Source organism: Polyodon spathula, chromosome 18 (genome assembly GCF_017654505.1).
Source record: "Polyodon spathula isolate WHYD16114869_AA chromosome 18, ASM1765450v1, whole genome shotgun sequence".
NCBI lineage: Eukaryota > Metazoa > Chordata > Actinopteri > Acipenseriformes > Polyodontidae > Polyodon > Polyodon spathula.
In genome coordinates, this window is record NC_054551.1 from 5,660,143 (window position 1) to 5,683,256 (window position 23,114).

The 23,114-nt window shown below is 37.8% G+C and overlaps 2 protein-coding genes across 2 annotated transcripts in view; one reads left to right on the forward strand and one right to left on the reverse strand.

The window, feature by feature from the left end:
• Positions 1-15,410, forward strand: part of LOC121330820 (brain-specific angiogenesis inhibitor 1-associated protein 2-like protein 1) — a 30,335-nt gene extending 14,925 nt beyond the window's left edge. Inside the window, exons 6-13 of the mRNA XM_041277645.1 lie at positions 406-558; positions 1,536-1,703; positions 2,184-2,316; positions 2,601-2,808; positions 5,560-5,619; positions 8,024-8,171; positions 14,442-14,482; positions 14,672-15,410. Of these exons, the coding sequence (XP_041133579.1) occupies positions 406-558; positions 1,536-1,703; positions 2,184-2,316; positions 2,601-2,808; positions 5,560-5,619; positions 8,024-8,171; positions 14,442-14,482; positions 14,672-14,744 (984 nt within the window). The 3' untranslated portion in view covers positions 14,745-15,410. The remainder of the gene's footprint in view (positions 1-405; positions 559-1,535; positions 1,704-2,183; positions 2,317-2,600; positions 2,809-5,559; positions 5,620-8,023; positions 8,172-14,441; positions 14,483-14,671) is intronic.
• Positions 15,411-16,174: 764 nt separating this feature from the next.
• On the reverse strand, positions 16,175-22,807 carry LOC121331126 (brain protein I3-like). Its single transcript, XM_041278338.1, has 3 exons — positions 22,291-22,807; positions 19,857-19,971; positions 16,175-18,830 (listed from the first exon to the last, which is right to left on the reverse strand). The coding sequence occupies exons 1-3, from the start codon at positions 22,460-22,462 to the stop codon at positions 18,698-18,700; spliced, it is 420 nt and encodes a 139-aa protein (XP_041134272.1). The 5' UTR covers positions 22,463-22,807; the 3' UTR covers positions 16,175-18,697.
• Positions 22,808-23,114: the final 307 nt, after the last annotated feature.

Here is a 23,114-nt window from a genome sequence, read left to right on the forward strand (position 1 = left end):
AAAGTGCTTTGTGATGGTGGTCCACTATGAAAGGCACTATATAAAAATAAAGATTATTATTATTATTATTATTATTATTATTATTATTATTATTATTATAGCTTTAGAAGCTGCAGGATTAGCAGTGTGATACTTCCCCAGTCTGTATCCCATGTCAATTACATCTTCTTTGATTTATTTATTTGCCATTCAACCTTCCAGTTTTGTAGCTATGGTCATGCCACAATTGCTTGATAAGATTTAGGTCTGGTGACTGTTTAGTCTGTATATGTAATTTATAACTAGAGAAGAACATTACAGAAATATCAGGCATAAAGTGTTTCACTACTGTATGTATTAATGGAAGCAATACAATGTCATGTGAGTGTCGTCTTCTTCTTCTTCTTCCTTCGTTTGCTGTTGTAGTATCTGGAGACAGTGAGCTCCCGCCAGACCGACATGCAGAAGTTCATCGCCGATGGGTGCCGGGAGGCCTTGCTGGAGGAGAAGAGGCGTTTCTGTTTCCTTGTTGACAAACACTGCACATTTTCTTATCATCTTTGCGGCTACCATGATAAGGTTATTAAGGAAATGCGTTGTTTGCATATAGGAGCTTTACAGAGTGGATTGAACAATACAATGCTGTTTCTGTCTCTTACATATACATGCCATGGTTCACTTTTTGTGTTATTCTTATTGCTATTATTAAATTTACTGCAAGGTTACAAAGGGTTCTCTTATCTGTAGAGGATGATAATAATAATATGAATTATAGTATATTGTCTTTTATCTATACTTCTTTTAAGGTGATTTGCATTTCTGATGGTGTACAGGTAGTTGATCATATGTCATGTTATATATCGATATACAGTGGATTCGTATAACATGTTGCATGTCCAGATCAATACATGCATACAGACATGCAGAACACTGGTTTTAGATATAAATAAGGATCATGAAAACATACCTTTTATGGGTTATACTGCTAATTTTTGACATGAAATATTTTCTAATTGAATATTTTTACCATAGCTTAATAAGGAATATGGTAATGAAATACTTACAAAAAATGTTAAAACCTTATAAGACACTGCTTTTTTTAAGGCCTCTGTGTTTAGTGCAAAGTTCCACCAAGTATTCAGTAAAAACTTAAAAAGAATGTGATTTCAGCCATATTTTAAATAGATTTGTTCACAGCATACCGTTGACCTATAGTAAAAGTCTATTCAAATGAACAGTTTTGAGTAGCAAGCAGACCGTGAAGTTTAGCTGAGAGACTGGTGTAAAGGGTGAGTTTGTGAACCTTGGCAGGGTTCACAACAGCCTCTCCTAAGGTATGTGGTTTGTGGGTCGGGCAGAGACAGGAAGGAGAGTCTGTGCAGTGGAAAGAGCCGGTGGCTACTCCTCCCTGTTCCACTTAACCTAATGTATTTGTATTTATTTCACAAAACTAAAACTTGGATATTCAGGTTTGTTTAGTTTTTTTTTTTTCTTTCTTGGATATCAATGCTGATCCTTTTTTTTTTTATTATTATTATTATTTATTTCCATTCTAGGCTAAAGAACTGCTTAATGTAAATCTGCCCAGCTGGCAGGATAAGTGCAGTGATGCCACCAAGGTGCCAAATACCATCCTGACCATGATCGAGGGCATTAAGACACCAGGATCTACTCCAATCTCAGGAACTCCACAGCCATCGCCGATGGTAGAAAGATACACTATGGTAAGAAATAGTGCAGAGAGACAGGGTGTTTCATCACAGGCCCCACATTCTGTATCAAGCAAAGCAAAATTTTCAATAATTTGTTTTTCGTGGGTTGCACTGCTGATTTGGCATGTTCCATTCTGTGGTACACATACCGATTGTGTATTTAATGGCAGTCAGAAGGGCTTATTTTGAGAAACAATAATGTTTTTATAGCATACAGCTATTGAGGCTAAAACAGTAATCTTTCTTTGTTTGTTCAAATCCAAATGGTAAACATTAATTTACTTCTAAGAAAAAAGCTTAGTTATTACTGTGTACAGTACTGTATGTCTATGCAGTTTAACATCTGAACACGTGGGTCTATGTAAACTAAATGTGTCCTGTACTGCTCCTCTTCAAAAGGATTGAGTTTAAGACAGTTTTAGGATTACAAATTTCAGAATATCCCAGTCAGAAAAAGGAGCTGTTCCAATATGCTATGTGTGTTCTTTGTAGCACAACACAGACCCACCAAAGCCTCCTCCCGCACCGCCGATAAAAGCACACCCAAGTCCTCTTGTAGACATGTTCAATGGACCTGCCACCCCGAAGGCCCCAGCCAAGACACAGAGAAACAGTCTGCATCCAGGCAAGTTTTCTAATCGTTCTTGCTCTAAGATACTACATTACTGACGAAACTGCTGTACCTTGAGTGAGAAAAGGGATGGCAAACAGCAAGACACATGGAAATAGCATTACAATGAGTTAGCCTGGTCTTTCTGTCCAAAAATTCTCTTGTTGCTTTTCAGCAATGTTTCCCCTTTCTTAATTTTTGGGCAGATGTTTGCTGACTCAGGCAATGACAAATTCACTTTCTTTTGTAAAAAAAAAACAAAAAAAAACTGTTTTAATAAAAATTGTGTTTGCTTATAGAGTACAACAATGGTGATACTCTGCCCAGGTCTGTCTCTGTTGCGACTGGACTGAACGCGATTAAAAAGCCAAAGGTGAAAACAATCTTTCCACATACTGCGGGGAATAACGCCACTCTGCTCAGTTTCGATGAAGGTGACATCATTATTCTGCTTTTACCAGAGGAGAAAGATGGATGGCTATATGGAGAGCATGAGAAGCTGAAGCAGTAAGTCTCCGGCTGTTTTTACAGGCTTAAACTGTTACTCCTGTTTGAGAGTCACTGTTCTTACACACCGTCCTTGATAATTATACTCTGGTAGCACTTCACATTACAGGACATGAAGCGGCATGCAGTTACACTGTAATCACTGGATAACTACCAATGGTTCCTGCTCTAACATGGAAATTACTTGGTGTATTTATATGGTTACACCCTGGTACAAATAATTTCCATGTGATTACCCATTTATTCTACAAGAACTTACCAAGTCAGATCAGGAACCATTGCAGGTTTTCAGTGTTTCATGGTGTTACAATTTTACACCCGTTTACCTCTACTGAAGCTGGCTGAGCTACCTGCAAGTTATTATATTTGGCAGTTATAAAATGTGTTACTCAATCTAGAGCAATAAATGAATAAAGAACGTTTTGTTATGTATACGTGATTTCACAATAAGGGCCCCAAATTGAGTAGCTGATGGCAGGTGCGTGTGTGTGTGCATACTTTTTCTGTCTGCATAGGGAATCTCTTGAAATTTCTCAGTATAAACAAGATGAGACACAAAATAATGACTGCTTCTACTCTAAATACTAGCGCTCTCACCCAGCTTCAGTATAAGTAAACAGGCCTATCGAGGTCAGTGAGTTGCATTACTGTCAGCCTATCTTGTCTCTGCAGATAAGGATCTGCCTAGTTGAATGAACTGGAGACAATCTGACATGAGGGGAATTGGAGAATCACTTTCCCTTGCATGTATTATAGCACAGACTTTGTGTAGCTGTTTCCAGAATTGGGCATTACACATGAAAACTTTTCATTATTGGATATTGTGCCACTAAGCTTTTATACCTAGCGAACTGTTATCTTTAAGAAAATTACATATTTTAAAATCCATAAATAACTTGTTTACCTCAAAAATTTTAAAGTCCTATTCATCTACCGCCTTGAAAAAATATTAATTGCAACTGTATGTTATGCTTTTACCCAATTCCACTAAGAAATATTACATTTCCCAATTTCATGTTGTTTAATTAAAAGTGATCTGTGCATATGTTAGTTGTTTTCTGATAAATAACTATTCACATGTAATAAGGAACCAACAGCCACGGGAAATCAACATTAAAATAATGAATGTTTGTGGTGATTTGCAGGTGTATTCAAGCAAAACATTAACCAGCCCTCAAAGTAAAGAAAGTCTGCTGCAAAAAGTATTGTAGTCCTAGCAACCATTTTTCCTGCTCTCTTTGGAGAAACAGGGAACAGTCTTCAAAAGAAGAACTCACATTGGTAGCATTGTAAGCACATCTATTTTGACGCAGTACCTGTTTAAGAAGAGGATAAATTATTGAATATAGATAGTGAGCTGCCATTTACTAGTGTTCGGTACATTTGGCCAGGCTCGAGAGATTCAAGGCTGCAGAGCAATGCTGATCAGATCAGTCCACATACGAATTGGAACAATCCTACTCAACCTCCTCTGATAATACTGTACTACGTGCTGTGGATGTTGGTTATATTCTTTTACACAGCACAGAGAGATCTGGTTGGCTGATTAAACTGTGCAGGCCTTTGTTTTTGTTTACTTTGTGCTTTTAAGTTGATGTAAGGATACATTGCCCATGTGACTCAACAGGGCTTTCTTCTAAATCTAGTAGCAGTCAATAATTTTATAAGTATTATCAAATCAGTCAATTCCGTATCCTAACAATTGGGTGTTTGTTTTTGTGTTAGACTTCAGAGTTTTTTTTTTTGCCTGTGAAAATTCAGTTTAACTAAGCAAACTACACTGTCCTCTTGTCTAAAGTACAAAACCAATAATAAAAAATGTAAATGGAGTAGAATGTGGAACTGAAGCACAAAGAGGTCTCGGGACTTTGCGCAAGGACAGAGAGTCTGTGACTCAGCTGTGTTCAGTTTAACATCAAATACAGGGATATTGTTAAGCAATGTTTACTTAAACTGCTGCTGGAGTGTTCTCCTGTCATTTTCACGTGAGGGTCTGACAAACCTGAAGTAATACTACTGCTGTGGTCTCTTTTGTAATCTAATGCTCTTGCTGAGACAGCAAATGCTGCATAATTTTATAGGCATTTTTCTAATTCTGGTCTTTTTTGTTTCTGCCACCTGTAACACAGCTGTAACTTTCTTTCTTTCCAAGTCCCAGAATAAGCAGCTTATGTGTTTATTAAAAAAAAAAAAAAAAGACCATACTCCTTTTAAATTAAAGGGGATTAGCTATAACTTTGGTGAAACAACACAAAACACCACAAGCAACCTAATTTTACAAAAGCAGAGTCTGCACATTCCTTTCATAATTATAATAATGTGAAAGTGACCTGAAAGATCTCCACAACACGGCAGGGCATCACTGGGCTGTTCGTGCAATTCTAATTAAAGATGCCTTTTAAACACAATATGATGCATTGTGTTGCATTTAGTGTTCATGAATAGTGCTGCATTGAAATCTCTTTTTATTACATGTAGTGGGTAGAGTTCTGGCATTGCAAGCTTCATCCCCTACAACTCTGCATATGTGTCTCCGGGACACCCTTGTGATACTCAGCCCTCATCTTGCCACATCTGGCCCAATTTGTTCTTACTGTGGTTGTGATTTTTACGTTGGAAACTGCTTAAAAGGCCCAGGAATGCATTGAGTCTCTGCTGGGTCTAAGATCCATGTTATAACCAGTAAGCCTTATATAATATTTCTATTTCTGTTTCATTAACAACATTATCGGTCTCTTGCTGTTTTTGCAGGAGAGGTTGGTTTCCATCGTCGTACTGCCGACCTTACACGGAGCAAGCACAAGAGCAGAGGTAATAAAGGTCATCATAATAAGAAATTATATCTATCTATCTATCTATCTATCTATCTATCTATCTATCTATCTATCTATCTATCTATCTCTCTCTCTCTCTCTCTCTCTCTCTCTCTCTCTCTCTCTCTCTCTCTCTATATATATATATATATATATATATATATATATATATATATATATATATATATATATATATATATATATATATATATATATATATATATATATGAGGAATTTTGGAATACTATTATTAAAGGATCATTTCAGAGAGCCAATCATTAACAGCCAGCTAAACCACCTCTTTCATTTAATATTCCCTAAATTCATGTCCCTGTACCATTAATCTCTGTTTTAGTAGAGTGGTGTTGTCAAGCACCAGACTGATGAGAACTCAGTACACTACTGTTACCTTGATGACAAATGCTTTACACACAGGCTGAAGACATCTTCAAATGTACACATTTCCCAAAGTCTACTATCTGTTGAAGCTGCAACAGATATATAATGGTTAGTTTAGTTTATTCACTTCATTCCCACAGAACCAGCACAGGTTCGTCTTAATAGTCCAAGCACAAATACAAAAGGAGCGAAACTTTCCAACGTTTCATTATGTTTAACATCCCTTTCTCAAGAGAAGGTGTTTTTGAAAACACTGTAGAGGTACATATACATGTACTTACACACACATCTCAGCAGTATGGAGTTTGTAGATCTACATTTTGATTAAAAATAGTAGCAAAACTGATACCCATACACGTAGATGATACGTATTTCAAAATATCAATGTATGTTTGATAGGGATGCATTGTCTGAATTTTTTCCCCCGCTACCTCCAAAGGTGTAGTTGTTGTTGCAACATCTTTCCTAGCAGGATCTTATTCATCACCGTTATTATCTTTGTTGCCATTACTGCTATGACTGATTAAAAGAAGACGCAGTCTGTACTGCAAATAAAGGTGTAGCCTGGATAAAACCTCCACCGCAGCAGGGTTAAATCCTGAGCCTTATTGAATTGCATTCGCCAATTCAATGGAATAACTAAACCATTAACCAAAGCAAGGTGCGGAACACAAGTACCTACTCCTTTGTAGGTGGTTGTTTGCTTTCAGTTGGCTCTTGATACTTACTCGGCTGTCCAACAAAAAATTATTTGACAAAGTCTGCTTCTGAGTTAACTTTATGAAACTTTGGTCCTAATTCAGTTGCCGAACTTTAGTGGCTTGTTAAATAAACAGCCAGATAAAAAGTGAATTTACAGCCTGACCTTGTATTCTATTTTCTTATTTTGTTTAGTTTAGGTTTGGGAAGAATTTATAGGACAAAGGCTTATTTTGATGTAATTTATATGATCTTACATGAGTTTAACCCATCTTTTATGGTTACATGAGGTTATTATTTCTAATATGTTATTCTTGTGAAACCATGCAGATAAACATGTTTGTTATTCACATAGCAGTTACAGAAGCCCACGGTGCACGGCTCGCGGTCTGTGTGTAACCTTGTGTTCAGTGCTTGCTTACATTGCTTGCATTTTCTTTCACCAGTCCGTGTACAGTCAGTATTTAAGCTAATCATTTTTCATAATAATTTTAAAGTGTATAATGGTCATAGACAGATGAAATGGTAGCCGTATTAGTCCAGAGATGATAGACAAAGAGAAGGAGAAGTAATACCTTTTATTGGGCTAACTAAATAAGTTCCCAAGTTCTCCTGTCTTGAGTGTTTTTCAAATTGCCCTTTAAAACAAGAACCGCCAGATCATGCAGGGAATGGTTAGGCATGTTAAAATGGTTACCAATAGGAGTGCTGGTCATTTTGTTGCTGATGGTGTGTCTGTGTAGATTCATCCTTGTCTGAAGATGTTGTTTGGTTTCTCCTATGTAAGTACCAACGAAGCATTTGCTGCATTTAATCATGTAGATTACATTTTTGGATCTGCAGGTGAATGATCCTTTTATCTCCAGTTTCCTTTGTGCTGTGAGGATGGTATTCTGCGTCGAGATATGGGGACAGGTTTTGCATCTGTTGGTATTGCAGGGTTTAGTTCCATCGTGTGCATTGTTTAGGTCAGTTGGTAAAGTGTATAATGGAAATTAATAGAAAGTTAATGTTTAATTAAACCTGCCTCAAGAGGTTCTATAAGAAAGTGAAGTTCTTTCAAGAGAGAGTTAACTCATTACAGTCTAGAAAGCTTGTCTTGTAGGTTCCTAGAATGATGACTCGTGTATGTATCCCTTTTACCTTTCACCCTTCAGTTGGAAAAAAACTTTAACCCTTAAATTCACAGCATTGTGTGAGGCATCCCGCTCACTGGTAATTATCTGTGTTCTGGATAGAATATTATAGTAAAAATGGTTAAGTTATAAGGTTAAAGTGCTTATGGTTGGTTTTAATTTCTCCAGCAATTCTATGCCAGTCCGGAGTATTAGCATAGCCAACCTGGCAGAGAAAGAGAAGGGGAACGTGGTACTGCCCCCTCCAGATTACTTTGAGTCTTCACCAACGAGGGCTGTCCTCAACAAAAACGCAAAGACTTCCCCCGAGCACACAGTAAGTATATGATTGCATATGTACTCTCACTTTCTTAATGGCATTTGTATTGCTTCAGATGATGCACACTTTAGCCTATACTGATCCGTTCAGTGCATTTTCAGACTTTATGGGACAGGATGCCTATACATGTATTATGCAGGGTACTGTTAAGCTGCCATAGATAGGCATAATCTTTTCTCTGAATACTCACCCTCTAAATACAAATTCCATACAGAAGTATGGAAACAGTTATCTGCATCTGTGTGTGACCGGCACTGAATAGCATGTGACTAGGGTATGCTGTTGTGGCTCCTTCCGTCTAGGAAGGTGTTCCACACATGTCCTTAATTACAGTCCAGATCCGTGTTCCAACCAGCTCTTGCATTGTTTAATATCACTAAGCCCAAGTTCAATTCAGTTATTAAAGCCATGTTTGGAACATGAGCTGAACAGTAAGTAGCACTGAGCTATGTCATTGCACTGTGCAGTACATGAGTGGAGAATTGTCTGCACAGCCAGCTTTGTTATTCATCCTGGCTGCTTTCACATGGTGCTGTGTTTTGACTGTAAATGCATTATTTATAAATGATATCCCCATTGGGAGAAGCAGGGTTAGCCACTAAGCCCAATTGCTCTCTGTAGTGATGTAGCAAGAGAAGAGGGAAGCTTCCAGTAGTACAATCTCATAGACACTGGGCATGCAAAAATGAGTCTTCAGTTAAGATCATTCTAAGCCTGCTTTAGATTTCCGTGGTTGTCTCATAAATCAAATTATCCCAGCTTCTTTACTGTGTTTTCTTACATAGCATTTCATGCAGATCCCCTCCAGGAATGAAGGACATTTCCACTGGCCATGCATGTGTGTGCCATGGGTGTCTTTTATGAAAATCATCGGTTTTCTATAAGACTGGTTTAATGTCTTATTTACAATATGACATTATCCAAAACATTTTGCCACTGATAATAGATATAAGTGCAACCACAGTAATGTAAACCTATTAAGAAAATACAGTATTGCACGTTTTCTTCATTTGAAGTGTTTTCATAAAATGTTACTTAAATAAGGGTATCTGATGCCGTGCATATCATTATGGGAAATGCAGTAAGTAGGATTATAGGATAAAAGACTCATAGGAGCCGATTTAATTAAAACATGTAAAATCCTTAATGCCCGGTCAAGATAATGTCATCCAGTGTTACTACTGTTTGTTCAAGCTCACAGGGGACATACACTAGTTAAAGAAAAAATTGTCAGAATGTGTATGTTTTATTAAAGGATATAAACAAATCTATTTCTTTAGTTACTTTGTACTAGCTTTGGTCCACCCATGTCCAAACTGTGAGAATTAATACAAATACGGATAACTACAAAGGATACACAGATTCCATGATGATCACATGTTTCCCCCATTGACCATTCTCTTTAAGACTTGTCTTAGACAAACCTATTCGATCAATGGCATTGCATTCCGTAAGAGGCTGCAACCCCTCCACCTTCTCCCAGATGACCACTGCTTGACGCCAGAGGGTCAGAAATGTGAGCTGGTGTAGAAGGGAGTGGGATACCTATCTTATCTGTTTCCCAGACATTCAAATTCATCTGCATTATCCCAGTCTAAATCATTAGCTGCTGTCCTAAGCATTGCTGACCTGACCATGCTGGTTAAAACAGCACCTCAAGCTGTTATCCAGTCTCCTGCTGCTTCATATCAAACATGTCACCTGGAACCATTTCAACAAACCCAGTATGTATCATGTCTATGTTTTATATATAAAAACATAGAAATGATACATACTGTATAGGTACAGACATTCCTGAGAATTATCAGCGTTCTGTATCCAGTGGCAGTTATCTATCTCTGAACTGCCACAGGGGGGTTGGGGTGAAGATCTGCATTGCTGAAAGTCACATTCTTTGATGCCGGTTACTTGATCCTCCTCTTTCAAGTTGTATAAACTGCTTCATTCAATCAGGGTGATGCAAGCCCAATTGTATTTAAGTGATACAAGGGCATTTGTTATTCCACATCATATATGCTGTCACTGGCATACATTTTATTGCATCCAATGTTTATACTGGTTTGGATTTTGAGCCCATGGGTGGTTTGTGTGATTTTGATGGAAAAGTGGGGTTGTCTGCTAATTTTTATGATTAGTAAGGTGAGAAAAGGCTTAAGAGGCTACCCCTATAGACTCGTTTACTCTCCTTTGGTGTTGCACATATGGAGTCATTTCTTGCTTTTTTAAAGATAGTATTGTGTAGAAGGTAATCTTTCTTTATTAAGCATGACAAATCGGGACAAGGCTTTAAGATGTCTAACGATATATCTGTGGCTGGCAGTAAAAAGCCTGCAGCCTGTCAGACTGCTACTGATCACAAAAATAAACAAACTGCCTTCCCTGGTCTGATGAACACAGAATGTACTGCTCCTCTCCATGTTGCTTGCTCAGGAGGAACAACTGATCTCTTACCCAGAGATCATTGATGTCATCCTTTTTGGTGCTAAAGCCTGTGTCACTTCCCCCATAAAAGCCCACATCATAACCAATAGTTGTCCAATTTTCTCCTGCATTTGGTTTATTAAAAGGACAGGAGAGAGAGGAGAGGAAGTCCTGCAAAAATAAACCATTGCTACTCATGGCACAATACTTGTTTTGTGGTTTGTCTGGTTTGTTTGGCCATCATGCCGTTTTGTTTGTTTTGTTTTGTCTAAATCTTTTATTTGTTTATTAAATCTGTGCACCAGCGCCGTTTGCTCACAGTACTTGTGTCCGCTTCTCTTCCTGGTCTGATGTCAAAATGTATAAATTATTTTTTGTGTGTGCCCTTCTAGCTTTCAGTTAGCTATGCTTCTTTTATGTAGCTGCCCCCCACCCCTCCACTCTGGTGGACAGATTGTAGCAAGGATCTGCTACAAAGTGTGTTAGATAGACAAGGACTCCATTGTTCCAGCTACAACCAGACAAAAACAGTTATTCTCCTTAAATACAAGATGCTGGAATCAGAACTGCAAGACGAGATGACAAAGTAGTTTTTATACTGGCTATTCCAATGCCATATTAGGGTGCTGCCATCTTTCCCTGTTTTAGTATGCTCCCTACACAGCGGGTAGAGAGAAAAAAATCTAGCCTGGTGGCACGATTCCTGCAGCATCTACTAATGGAAAGAAGTTATCCTCAGCCTCCTGTTTCACAGGGTTCCACCTACCTTCCATCAATGTTGCTGCAATCTCCAAAATGCTACTTGGGAAGGTCTTTCTGTACATACCCACCCTTTGATGTCTCGAGTGTTTGGTTGGGCTACCACCCAAGACCTCCAAGGAAATGCATTGTCCCTCAGGGGAGCCTTGACCTGTATTCAATAAATTTAGGTTACAACAGTTCAGTTCCTGGCTAAAGGTAAGAAAAATGCCTACTCCATTTCTAGTGACTGTGATCTCAGTAAAGGGATCACAAAACCAGGGCAACACTGTCTCCAAACAGACCACTTTAAACTGGACCGCATCCTGTATCAAGTTCTGTTGCAGCCTTGGAATAAAACCATCTTCAAGAACAATCAAAGCCCATGGGGTAAAGTTTGGTTAATATAGGGGCAAAACAAAAATCTGCCTATTACAGGACATCTGCTACCTGCGTCTCCTTTGAGCCCTTTGTTAGCATTACAACTTGAATGTCTTGTTTTCAGCCTACTATATTCTGTCTCTGCTAACTTCTACCAGCCACCCTCTTGTCTTCAGTGCTTTGGTGTGGTTCACTCTGTGTGGAGTTCATCAGACGAGGTAAGAAGACGAAGATTACCTGTAATACGGTTTCTTCGTAGGATGATGAACTCCACACACCTATGTGACACCCACCTTTAATCTCTTTTCTTTACTGTTCTTGTTTTCAAAATTTGGACAATGATTGGTTATGATGTGGGCTTTTATGGAGGAAGTGACACAGGCTTTATCACTGAAAAGGACTACATCAGTGATCTCTGGGTAAGAGATCAGTTTTCCAAGCGACATGGAGACCAGGAGTTCCCTCTGTCATCAACCTACAAATAAACCATATTGCAAGTAATCTTCATCTTCCAGGCAGTTCTGTTTAATGTGTGTACAGCAACATGTCTCAGTGCTGCACACTCAAATCTTGAATTGACAAACATTGGAATGGTGGTTTGTGGAGGTCAGAAGTCAGCCTTGAAAGACGACACCACCCCTAGTGCATGACTTTTGACCCCTTGTGAAACATTTATGAGTCTTGGAAGCTCTTGTTCGTTCTGGCGAGCCCTTATGCATTCCACTCCGCGCATCAAAGAGAAACAGATTAATTGTGCATATCCAGGATCTGGCATTCTCGGACTATGGAATTACACTCCTGGTAAACCTGACACCGCAGCTTTCCTACCTGTGAACCAAGCACAGAGCTTTTCTGCAGAATAATGGCTTACTTGTGTGCCGGATATCCAGGGCCATATGCAGGGGAGTTTGAGGAAAGTAAAAGGAAAGTAAATTCTCACATCATCAGTGTCTACGCGCTTGGTAATGAATGATAAGCCTTAGCTCCAGGTAATCTACTTCATCATCATGCCAGAAACTCTACTTCGAGGCCCTGTTTACCACACCTGATAGAAGAAACCAGCTTATGTAAAGTAGTATAAAATAAATATGAAATAATATAATCTTTACAAGACCTTCAATGAGGTACTGCAGTATTGAAATAGCAAGGAAAATAGGCTCATGGAGTTAAAACAAATGTATTCTTACAAGGTTGTATAAACTACTTCGTAAGTATGTTAACCTAACCCCTGGCAATCTCCATCCAAAGGTACCTATTGGTATTCTTATAAGATGATGTTTGTTTTTGTGTGTGCGTATGTGAATACAGGCAGTATTTCACATTTCAGTCACATGTCCTGCCTAATGGAGTTTTATCAGTTTCCAAAATGCCTGTAATCGTTGAGTACATATCGACACATCAATCAATGTGTCTGTATTCTGTGAGATAGTTGTACAAACAATACGCTGGAATGGGAAGTTCTAATAGGCCAAGGTTTTCTGCTTGTCCTATTGGTAAGCGAATCGCACAATCCAGACAGATACCCAAGTCTGTTCCATGCCTTTTTGATCATGAAGTGCAATTTAAAATAAAAAAAATCACTCCACTGGCCACTTTCTTATAGGATGGGATGCTGCGGCAGAGTAACCTCTACTGTGTTTTTTTTTTATTGCTATTATTTTTACTACTTGCAACACAAACTACAGCAGCTGTTAACACTGTGTCACATTATTCAAAGTATAACCCAGCCAGTGCCATTGCTGGACACTTGAATCATTTTAAGGTTAAGATGGAGCTGTTTCTTTTAACTAGACTTGTTTCATCAGTGTTTGTAAGATATATGGGCTTGGCAGAAAGGGGCTAGGCAGGCACAGCAGTACACTGTTTCTTCTGCAGCAACTCTCACGTGACTCTGGGGAGGTGACTGTGTTATTTTTGGCTCTAATAATAACCAAGCTTTCTCAGCAACCTCAAGCTATTAGTTAATGCTTAATATGGACAGGACAAGAACGTCTGGTTTTATGGCCCTTAGCCAATCACTTTCAAGTGCTGCCCTCTGCTGATAAAATAATGACAAAGCATGCCAGTATCCTTTTCCTATATAGCCCACGGTCTGAACAGTGCATATTTTAGGACTCTGGTAAAAATTTATCAGATTGCCTGTGTAAAGATATTTGTTTTGTAGTTCAAAGTTTTTGAATACAATATAAGACAAAACACAATAACATATTTCAGTGTTGTTGTTTTGTTTGTTTGTTTGTTTTAAACAAGGTTGATGACTAGCGGCAGAGCCCCCTTCTGGTGCTTGCGTGTAACTGGCACTTTGGTGCAAGATGTGAATATTTGGAGGTATTTCTCTCGAAGCAGCATAGCACATTCCTTGGCACACTTTAGCAACAGACATTTTTGCAATAAAATGAAATATGCAAAACCCAATCTTTTAAAGGTAATCTGAACATCCTGCAAATCAGTTGCTTTAGGCTATATCAAATCGTGACTTCGCTGGACACTCCCAGAAAGTCTTTTATGTATAATTTTGAACATTTTTTAAGCCACATCACACTGGGCTGATTTGAATGGTGCTGTGGGAACAGAGAAACCACATCAGTACTACTGCAGACAGGAGGCGGTCCTTTTAATTCAACAGAAAAACATATGTTGAATCATACCTTACAGTAGTCATTACAGTACTGTGTAAGTGTTACCAGTTATACATTTGTTCCTCTTTATTTGTTGTTGCTGTTGCAGAGCCAGGAACCGAATGGGATTGGAAAGCCACCTTTTCTCGCGTAAGTACTGTATTGTGATTTATCTAGTACACTTTTTATTGAGGGTATCAGAATCCAGAGATGTGTCCATCCACATACAAAAAAACAATTCCCTGGAGAAGTGCATGCTACTAATTTTGTATTTACAGCCTCAGCTGACGATATGTTTTTTTTGGTGATCTATTTGTTTGTCGTTTCCTCTATATATAGCGGTGAAAATCCATTTGCGACCGTCAAACTTCGACCAACAGTAACCAATGACAGGTCAGCGCCCATCATTTGAAGTTTCTGAGGAGTTCTACAGATTGCAGTTTTTCGAATGCTATGTCTGCATTCTATAAAGTCTTCAATCTTCTGCCGCCCATAGATCTCAGAGAGTTTATTTAAGTAACTGTAAAACAAATCCAAAGAGTTATATATTTTTTAAAATACTTGTGCTGCAAATTGTATAAGTAACAGAGCATTCTGCATTTTCAGTACTGTGCTGTGTTTAAGAAACAAAAAATGAATGCAGTCAGAATACATTATTTCAAAGTTCTAAAGTTGTTGTTCTTTTGCCATAGGATGATACACACTTTTACTTGGTACATACGTTGATAAAATATTGTTTAGTTTCTTTCAGAAACAATCCTGGATATGAATATACAGTAGCTTTACACCTGGTGTTCACAGTACATAGCTTTGGCATCACTGTTGCCATACTCAGTGTTTCCTTACTCATTTTTGTTTGAGATGCTTAACATGTCCATACAACTTTCTTTTAATATACAGCAATGGCCAAAAGTTGTGCATAACCCTATATAAGTAACTAATCTTGCTTCATAAAGGTGAATGAAACTTCCTAGGTGATGCAAGATTTTTAGCCATAGCTGTATATTTAAATTAATTTTACCAAAGAAAAAAGCATCTGTATAATAATGTTTTGTTATTGGTACAATATTTTTTTATTATTATTTTTTTTTTTTTTTTTTTTTTTTGGGGGGGGGGGGGGGGGGGGGGGGTAACATCAGTTTGGGGGGGGGGGGGGGGGGGGGGGGGGGTGGGGGGGGGGGGGGGGTGGGGGGGTCACCATTTTGGAGGGGGTACGTGTTAACAGTTTCAATGTATTTTTTTTTTTTTTTTTTTTTGGTCAAAATGTCCTGTTTCCCAATGTGCTAGTTTCAATTTTTTTTTTTTCTTTTTTCAAAGCCCATTCTGATGCCCAGTTGCCTACTCTTGTATCTTTTTGATTTTAGTATTATTTGTTGCTTATCTTGTTAGCATTGTATGTGCTGTTCTGTTGCCCTGACGCCTATGTAATATTCAATTATTCTCTACTTAGGATTTTTGTTAACTAAATTCTGACACAGAAATCTGGGATTGGTTGTATTTTTAATGACTTGATTCCTAAAATAATTTTTGTCCTATGCCTTAAAGTACATCCGGCATACTTAAATTCTGTAAAGAGTCAGTCTGTTGCTTATTCAGTAATCCTGAAGGTAAATGAAGGTGCATGCTGCTTATGATTTCCCCTCTCTTTACTGCAGGGGGTGTATGAATACAGGTTTGCCTCATTTTAACCTACATTTTTTCTTTAAAAAATAAAGAGCTGTTCTGTTCTGAATTGTATTTCTTATATTAAGGTTTATAGGGGAAAAAAAAATTTGTAAACTGTTTTTTCGCAGTTCTGTCGAACAGTGCAAACCACACTTGCAAAACACAGGTAGGCTGATGAAAGAGGCAATAAGAATATTTAATGTTTGAAAAAAACAATACTGTGTAGTAATCCATGTATAAATAAGTTCAATTTATTTTATTGCAATAAAAGTTTGATTTACCAGACTCCTCTGTTTTTACACTTGTGTAGTAGGCCAGTCCAACAATTATGTTTCTATGTATTTATTTATACAGGAAATTAACCTATTGAGACCTAGATCTAATTTAACAAACATACACAATAAAACAACACAATGTCATGAGTGGTACTGTCTTAATCATTTCAGAGGTTATAAACAAAGGACATTCACCCGACCGTGTACAGCTCCTTAATCAGGATCAAAACAATTTACAGGGATCATTTTTAAAACATGTAAAAGAGAGACGATCAAATGTACTCCTTTTATATAATGGTTTAGAGTTAAACGTTTTTGGAAGCCGATGGGCAATGAACATTTTACCCAAACGTGCCAACCCTTGGAACCACCAGACTGGCAGAATCACAGGAACGCAGATTATAGTTGGTTTCATACCTATTAACCAGAGCAGTTAAATAACAAGGCACCCATCCTTTAAGAAACTTAAACACAAAACAGTACCAGTGATAAACTTTTCGGTCTGTAAGTGAAAACCAGCCTAATTTTACATGCATCTCGCAATGATGAGTCAAGATGGGACATTCTAACAGAAATCTGCAGTGCATGTGTTGTGCAATACGTCTAGTTTATGTGAGGACTGAGTAGAAGTGAACTGGTAAATATAATCACCATAATTAAGGACAGAGAGAATAGTCGTAGTCACCAATTCTGATCTGCTAAACTGAGAAAAGATCTTCCTATTTCTAAAAAGGAAGCCTAACCTTACCTTTGAAATCACTTTGTCAATATGATGATTAAATGGGAGATTTATCCATATGCTCGGGAACTTACTTTATTATCTCACCTTTTCAGTGTAACAATAGTCCAAGGTGGAACTATTGCAACTTGTTTGTTGGCCATCCGGATGTTTCATTGAACAATTTGTTAAAGATTTACGCACTATATGGTGTATAAAACAGAAGTCCTTTGGGAAGCATGCACATATCATTTAAATATCCTGGTCATCACATACAATGCTTGTTTGTTGTAGCATTGGATCTTTCTACACATCCTGGTTCCACCCAGCCTTATCAGAGCTCTGCTTATATAAAAGGACTGCCTTACACAAAGGTTTAGTATCTTAAAAGCGCAGGCGTGATTAAAAAACACATATATAAAGTGAAAAAATGAAATCTGTAACACACTAGTCATTTCAGAATCCTGGCATAAAAACACTTCAAAACAGGTGTTGATGCTTACATGGTTTTATTTATTTTTTTGTATATGCGTATATTTTATTTAGGCTATGTAATGTGCAACGGGCAAAGCAGGTTGTTATTTTCGATAATACATATTAATACAACGTCAACAGACATCATGGTGTCATCATCAGCAATGCGTATGTGTGACAAGCTGCTGACATTGTACATCAAATTTGTTCGAAAGTAGTCTGCTTCAGGAAACTGATTGTCTTACGAATGGAGAGGAGAGGTTTTCTAGTAATAGGGCCCAACTTTCAGCAGTAAAATCAGTAGCTGGTTTGTTCATAAACAGTTTGGGTCATGTATGGCTGTTCTTCAAAGATTCCAACAGCATGATACCTGAGATTTGCATGAAGTGTCATTAAAGGACAAGAAAAACAGCTAATATAATAAGTCCCTCTTCTTTTTTTTGTATTACAGCTTGCACCGTTAATCAATAACTTGTAAACTTTGCACAGTAAAAGTTACACATGTCCAACCCAAACTCAGTACAAAAGGGTTTTAGAAATGTGCTTCTTTTTACCATCTTGCACACACACATTATACATAACAGCTGCAACTCACACAGTTTCAGATGCATGACCACCACCAGCCCAAGGGTTACAACTTATGGTGTTTATTCTAACTAAACAGCAAGAAATCACTCAACCTAAAATATATACAATATTGATATTAATCAAACAAAACAAAGAAAATCTTAGGATAGGAATGGGGTTTCTTTCGTTTTTTCAAAAAAAAAAAAAAAAAAAAAAAAGTTTACCCCAAGATTAATTGTGCCATCAAAATCAAATCAATGTGTACTGCATATTAAACATAACGGCATGATTCAGAAATAGAAAAATAAATAAAATTCAGCATTTATAGCTGTTTAGTTTTTTACATTTTCAAAAGGCACCGTTGACTGCAAAAGCAACTGGCGTGTTGATTTCAACAAGAATTAATGATTATTTAAATATTAATAATAATAATACATTCATTACATGCATGTGAACAAAATTTAAAGACTTTTTTTCACATGCTCAATTTTGTATTGCCTGTCCATTACAGCTATTTGAGACAACACTGTAGGAGGCATTTACACAAAAACTGTTATCAATGTACAATTACAGTAAAAAAAAAAAAAGAAAAAAAAAATCTAAAACAAAAAGACTATAGCACTCTATAATTTGACTCCCGGTGTCAGGAGAGCCAGTCTGATCCCTTTAACCAAAGGTGGCCCCACAGTTTGGACATCTCCTTTGACGCAGCGCCAGGCAAAACAGAATTCCGATTGGGAAGAAGACGATGGCACACAAGATCCCCAGGCAGGTGAAATCATCCTCCAACACACCCACTCTGTGAAGAACAAGCACGGCCCTTTCAGCTCTTCTATACCTGTCCCACTTAAACACATTGTTCCAGGTTCAGGTCATTAAGAAAGGAATTCCTGAAAACAGTGTCTGTCTGGCATAAAGTCCAATAAACCTATTTTTAAACTTTAATTTTCATGGGGGTTTACAGTATAAGAACGAGATACACTACTATCAAAAATCAGAAGTCCTACTTTAACAATAGCTGTGAACTTCTGTCCATTACCCTACCTCCTCATTAGCTAGGCTCTTCAATAGTTACTAAATGTTTTTTATTCCAATATCTGAAAGTAAATACCAGAAACTTAATTATCTGTCTGCAACTACTGCTTGATAGCCACTGACGTCTAGCTAGATTTCAGATGCAGTTTATTGTAAAACACACATTTCCGTGATGAAGAATCCTTTTGTACTTTAAGAGACACTGCAGGCAACCCACTCACTTCCCAGTGCAGACAACATCCTTCTTCAAGCATCACACCGTTATACTAAATAAAAAACACTAGTCAGGTATTGTTTCCATCGCCCACCTATGCAGAAACACAAATGTGTAACTGGCAGGAAGCAGCTGTTTAAATATTCTATGATGTATGCTTATCCAGACTTCTTAATTGGATTATCTGCTGGTTTCTGTTTTTTATTGAATATAAAATTGAAAGGTTCTCCATGCACAGCAGACAGATTTATTGTGTGTTTGATAAGCACAGTCAGTAGCTTGCAGTACTGCATGTGGACACATGTGACTTCAGGGGCATGTCCCTTTTATTTCCAGTAAGTCACATGACCAAAAAAAATACAGATGGATCAGATTGTTAAAAAAAACAACCACCACCAATAATAGCATGCTATTAACAATTTTACCCCCCACCCCATGTAAGACAAATGTGGTTGGTTAATTTTTGCTATGCAAAAAAAAATAAAACTTGACCTTGTCAAGCTGAATGACCTGTGCCTCTACCTATTCCCGGACTCTGTCTGTTAACACCAATGGTGTGGATTGGGCTGCACTTACCTGCATGCTGGACAGCCCCCCACTACCACCACAGAGGGCTGGATGATGGTATATGTGTTGGAACAGTTTGGTTGCTGGGCAACAGGTGGCATTGCTGCAGCTGGCTGGGCACAGCCTGAAGAAAGAAATAAATAAATAAATAAATGTATTTATTTATTTTTAAAAATGTCCTCATTGAGTATGTACTAGTGATTTCAAACAGCACCATGTGGCTAAGCCTACAAAATACTGTACCTAAACACAGGAAAGACAGACAGCTTCAGTTACTATAGTAAATCTCAAGTTTGTCTCATGATTTTGTCTGAAAAGTTTATGGTTTACAAAATGGGGCTAACTGGAGCTTGATTTATTTGTAGCAGTGTTAGCTAATGTATCGGGACATTTGATCATTTTCTGGTTGAATTACAACACAAGGATTTACTTGAACTGCTAAACACAAACCTGTATTAGAAAACTGGTAATTTATAAATGGCAGGGTAAGCAGACACATCAAATATACAGAGGGTACAGATAGATGACAGAAACAGGCAGATTGTGTAACCAGATGAGAGAAATGTATAAAGAAATTGAAATGGTTGACTGGATGGATAACTACTTCATATAGGCTATAGGGGAATATGAAAGTGGCTTGACACACCAAGATATCTGCAAATCGAATGCTGTTGTCCAAGTACTGAAAGAAAGTGGTATTTGAGAAGCTGACATAACAACTATTGTACATATTTTACACCCACATGCAGTAAAGGCATGATCAGAAATCTGGTGATTATCATGGGTTCTAAGTCCAAGTTAAAGTTCATGCACTGAGTCACTCTAATAACCTAGGACATATCAAGAGACTAAATGATTTCCCTGGGGGGGGGGGGGGGGGGATATTAAACCTGGATGTTTTTTTTACCATTTCAATACTATTAACTTCTAATCCTTGTTTCTAAAAGTCACTGAAACTTCAGAACTGAAGTCTGCTTTTCAAATCAAACACCTTTTGAAAAGCACAAAAGGCCATTCATTTTAGTTGTATCCATGCTTATTATTATTATTATTATTATTGATTTTTCAATAAGTAAAGGCTTTCGCATGCCGTGATTAATAGCAGGCAGCCAAACCAGTTTCTGAAGGTGTTCTCTTACAGAATGACTGTAGGTCTTATTTCTATTGTCACATGTTACTGAATTTTAGCTGTAACTCCAATCACCTGACCTGAATTCCAGTCTCCCTCAGTTGTCTGATGCAGTCTTATATAAATGTTGCTTCTGAATAACCCCTGGAGAAGTGTTCTCTACATGTGCCGTTCTTTTTCTTTTCCCTGTTTTCAAGGAGAAATGCTGCTAGTTTTGCCTTCCACTAACTGGCAATATTAGGAATCATTACTTCACAAAGCGGTGAGGCTATAGTGAAAGGTCACCATGTCTTAATGGTATCAACCCCATTAGAAACTCGAATCCTGCAAGTACTGCCAGACAGATGGATAAACAGATAGATTTTAATGTTAGTAAGATGACTATGGAGTTTGATTAAATGCGGTAACACGTTTAGAATACCGCACATTTTATTACACTTCCCAGTGGCAAAGTGCCAGTCAAAACATACTAGTGTCGCCTCCTCAGAAGTACCAGACTGACTCATGTTACCCTTTACAGAAAATTCACAGTTCATTAGTCACCCCCGTGAGAAAAACTATTTCATACAACAATTTATTTTTAAACTGAATGAACATCAGCATCTCAGAGCAGAACCACTAGCAGGGGAGAGCAGAAGAATTTTTAAAAAAAAGAGCAAGAAAAAGCCATTAAGAACATGAACACTTCAGCTTTTCAAGCTGCACCCAATTTTTTAAACTTTTGTTTTCAAATCGCTCACTCTACTACCTCTTTTTTAAACCATTTGTCTAGCCTTACCACGCTCCTCCGATTTTGACAAGCAGACAAAAAATACATATCAATGCTACTCTTACCTACCTTATCTGCAGGTACCGTACAGGGTACACCAGTCTGCCAGAATGGCAGCTGCCATTTAAACAGGTACACATATATTTACTGTTGAAGGCGCAGTTAAAGTTAATAATCCGTAAAGTCATTTTAAATGTTTGTGGATCACACAGTAGTTTCGCTTCCGCTGATTTTGTAGTTTACAGTGTAGAGGGGCAACGTATTTTTAATGGAAATGTTCACAATCCATCGCAATTTCGCTGACTCTACCGACTGTTCTGAATATATAAAAATTTGCCTCTGAATAATCTGAAGACCTCCAGTTATATGCAGTTTTAAATGTATTTTCACGATCCGCGATCATGGAATGTTTTACTGTATCTCATTCCATATTTATTCCATATACGTGTTCTCCCAACATATACCACATACTCTAGTTTATATGATGGCAGAAACGATAAAAACAGAAACAAATGAAGCAACACTGTAACAAGACGAAAACATACCCTGGTCGCCTGTGTAGTACAGAGGAGGTAACTGATGGAAGCCAGGCGGTGGAGGAGCTGGCGCATTCGGAGGAATAGCACCATAATTAGGCTGCTGTCCGTACTCGTCGTAGCCCCCCGTCACAGCTGCATAAGCAGGGGGTCTGTCTTGCAAAAGTGGCTTGCTGTCCATGACTGGCTTTTTTTTTTTTTCTCAAATACTGGCACACAAGAATTCTGCCTTTATATTTTTTGTATATGCCAACAATGGCAAACATATAAAGACCAAAGGAAAAACAGAACGTAAAGTTCAATCAACGCCCGTCTAGATCTGCAGCGCCAACTTTTTTTTCACCCCCAAACACCTGCTTGTTGATTCTGCAAACAACTGAGAGACTACAAAGCATTTGGAATTCAACTATGTTTTAAATCTTGGTCATCTTTGCTTATTTTCCTCTTTTTGCCCCCCCCCCGCTAGTCCTATGGTTTCCCGCTATTCTGTAGCAATCTATCTTGAAAAAACATAAACGCGTTCCTGTGCCAGCCCAGTCACAAGACTAGTCATGTGATTTGCGAGGCTTTGCCAAGATAGTTTCTTAAAGCAACAGTGTTTTTATTTATGTGTTTCAAAGCTCAAAACACGAACACGTTGTTAAATAATTGAAACTACTAATTAAACCATTTAAATATAGGCTATTTAATGGTTATTTAAATAGCCCTCCTCTCACTCTTAGTATTAAATGTTTTTTTTTTTTTAAGCAATTACTAATTTCAGTACACTCAAGGTGTATAATTTGTGGCTAATTATTTTAACTATAGTGTGTTAAATTCGTATTCGAAATAAT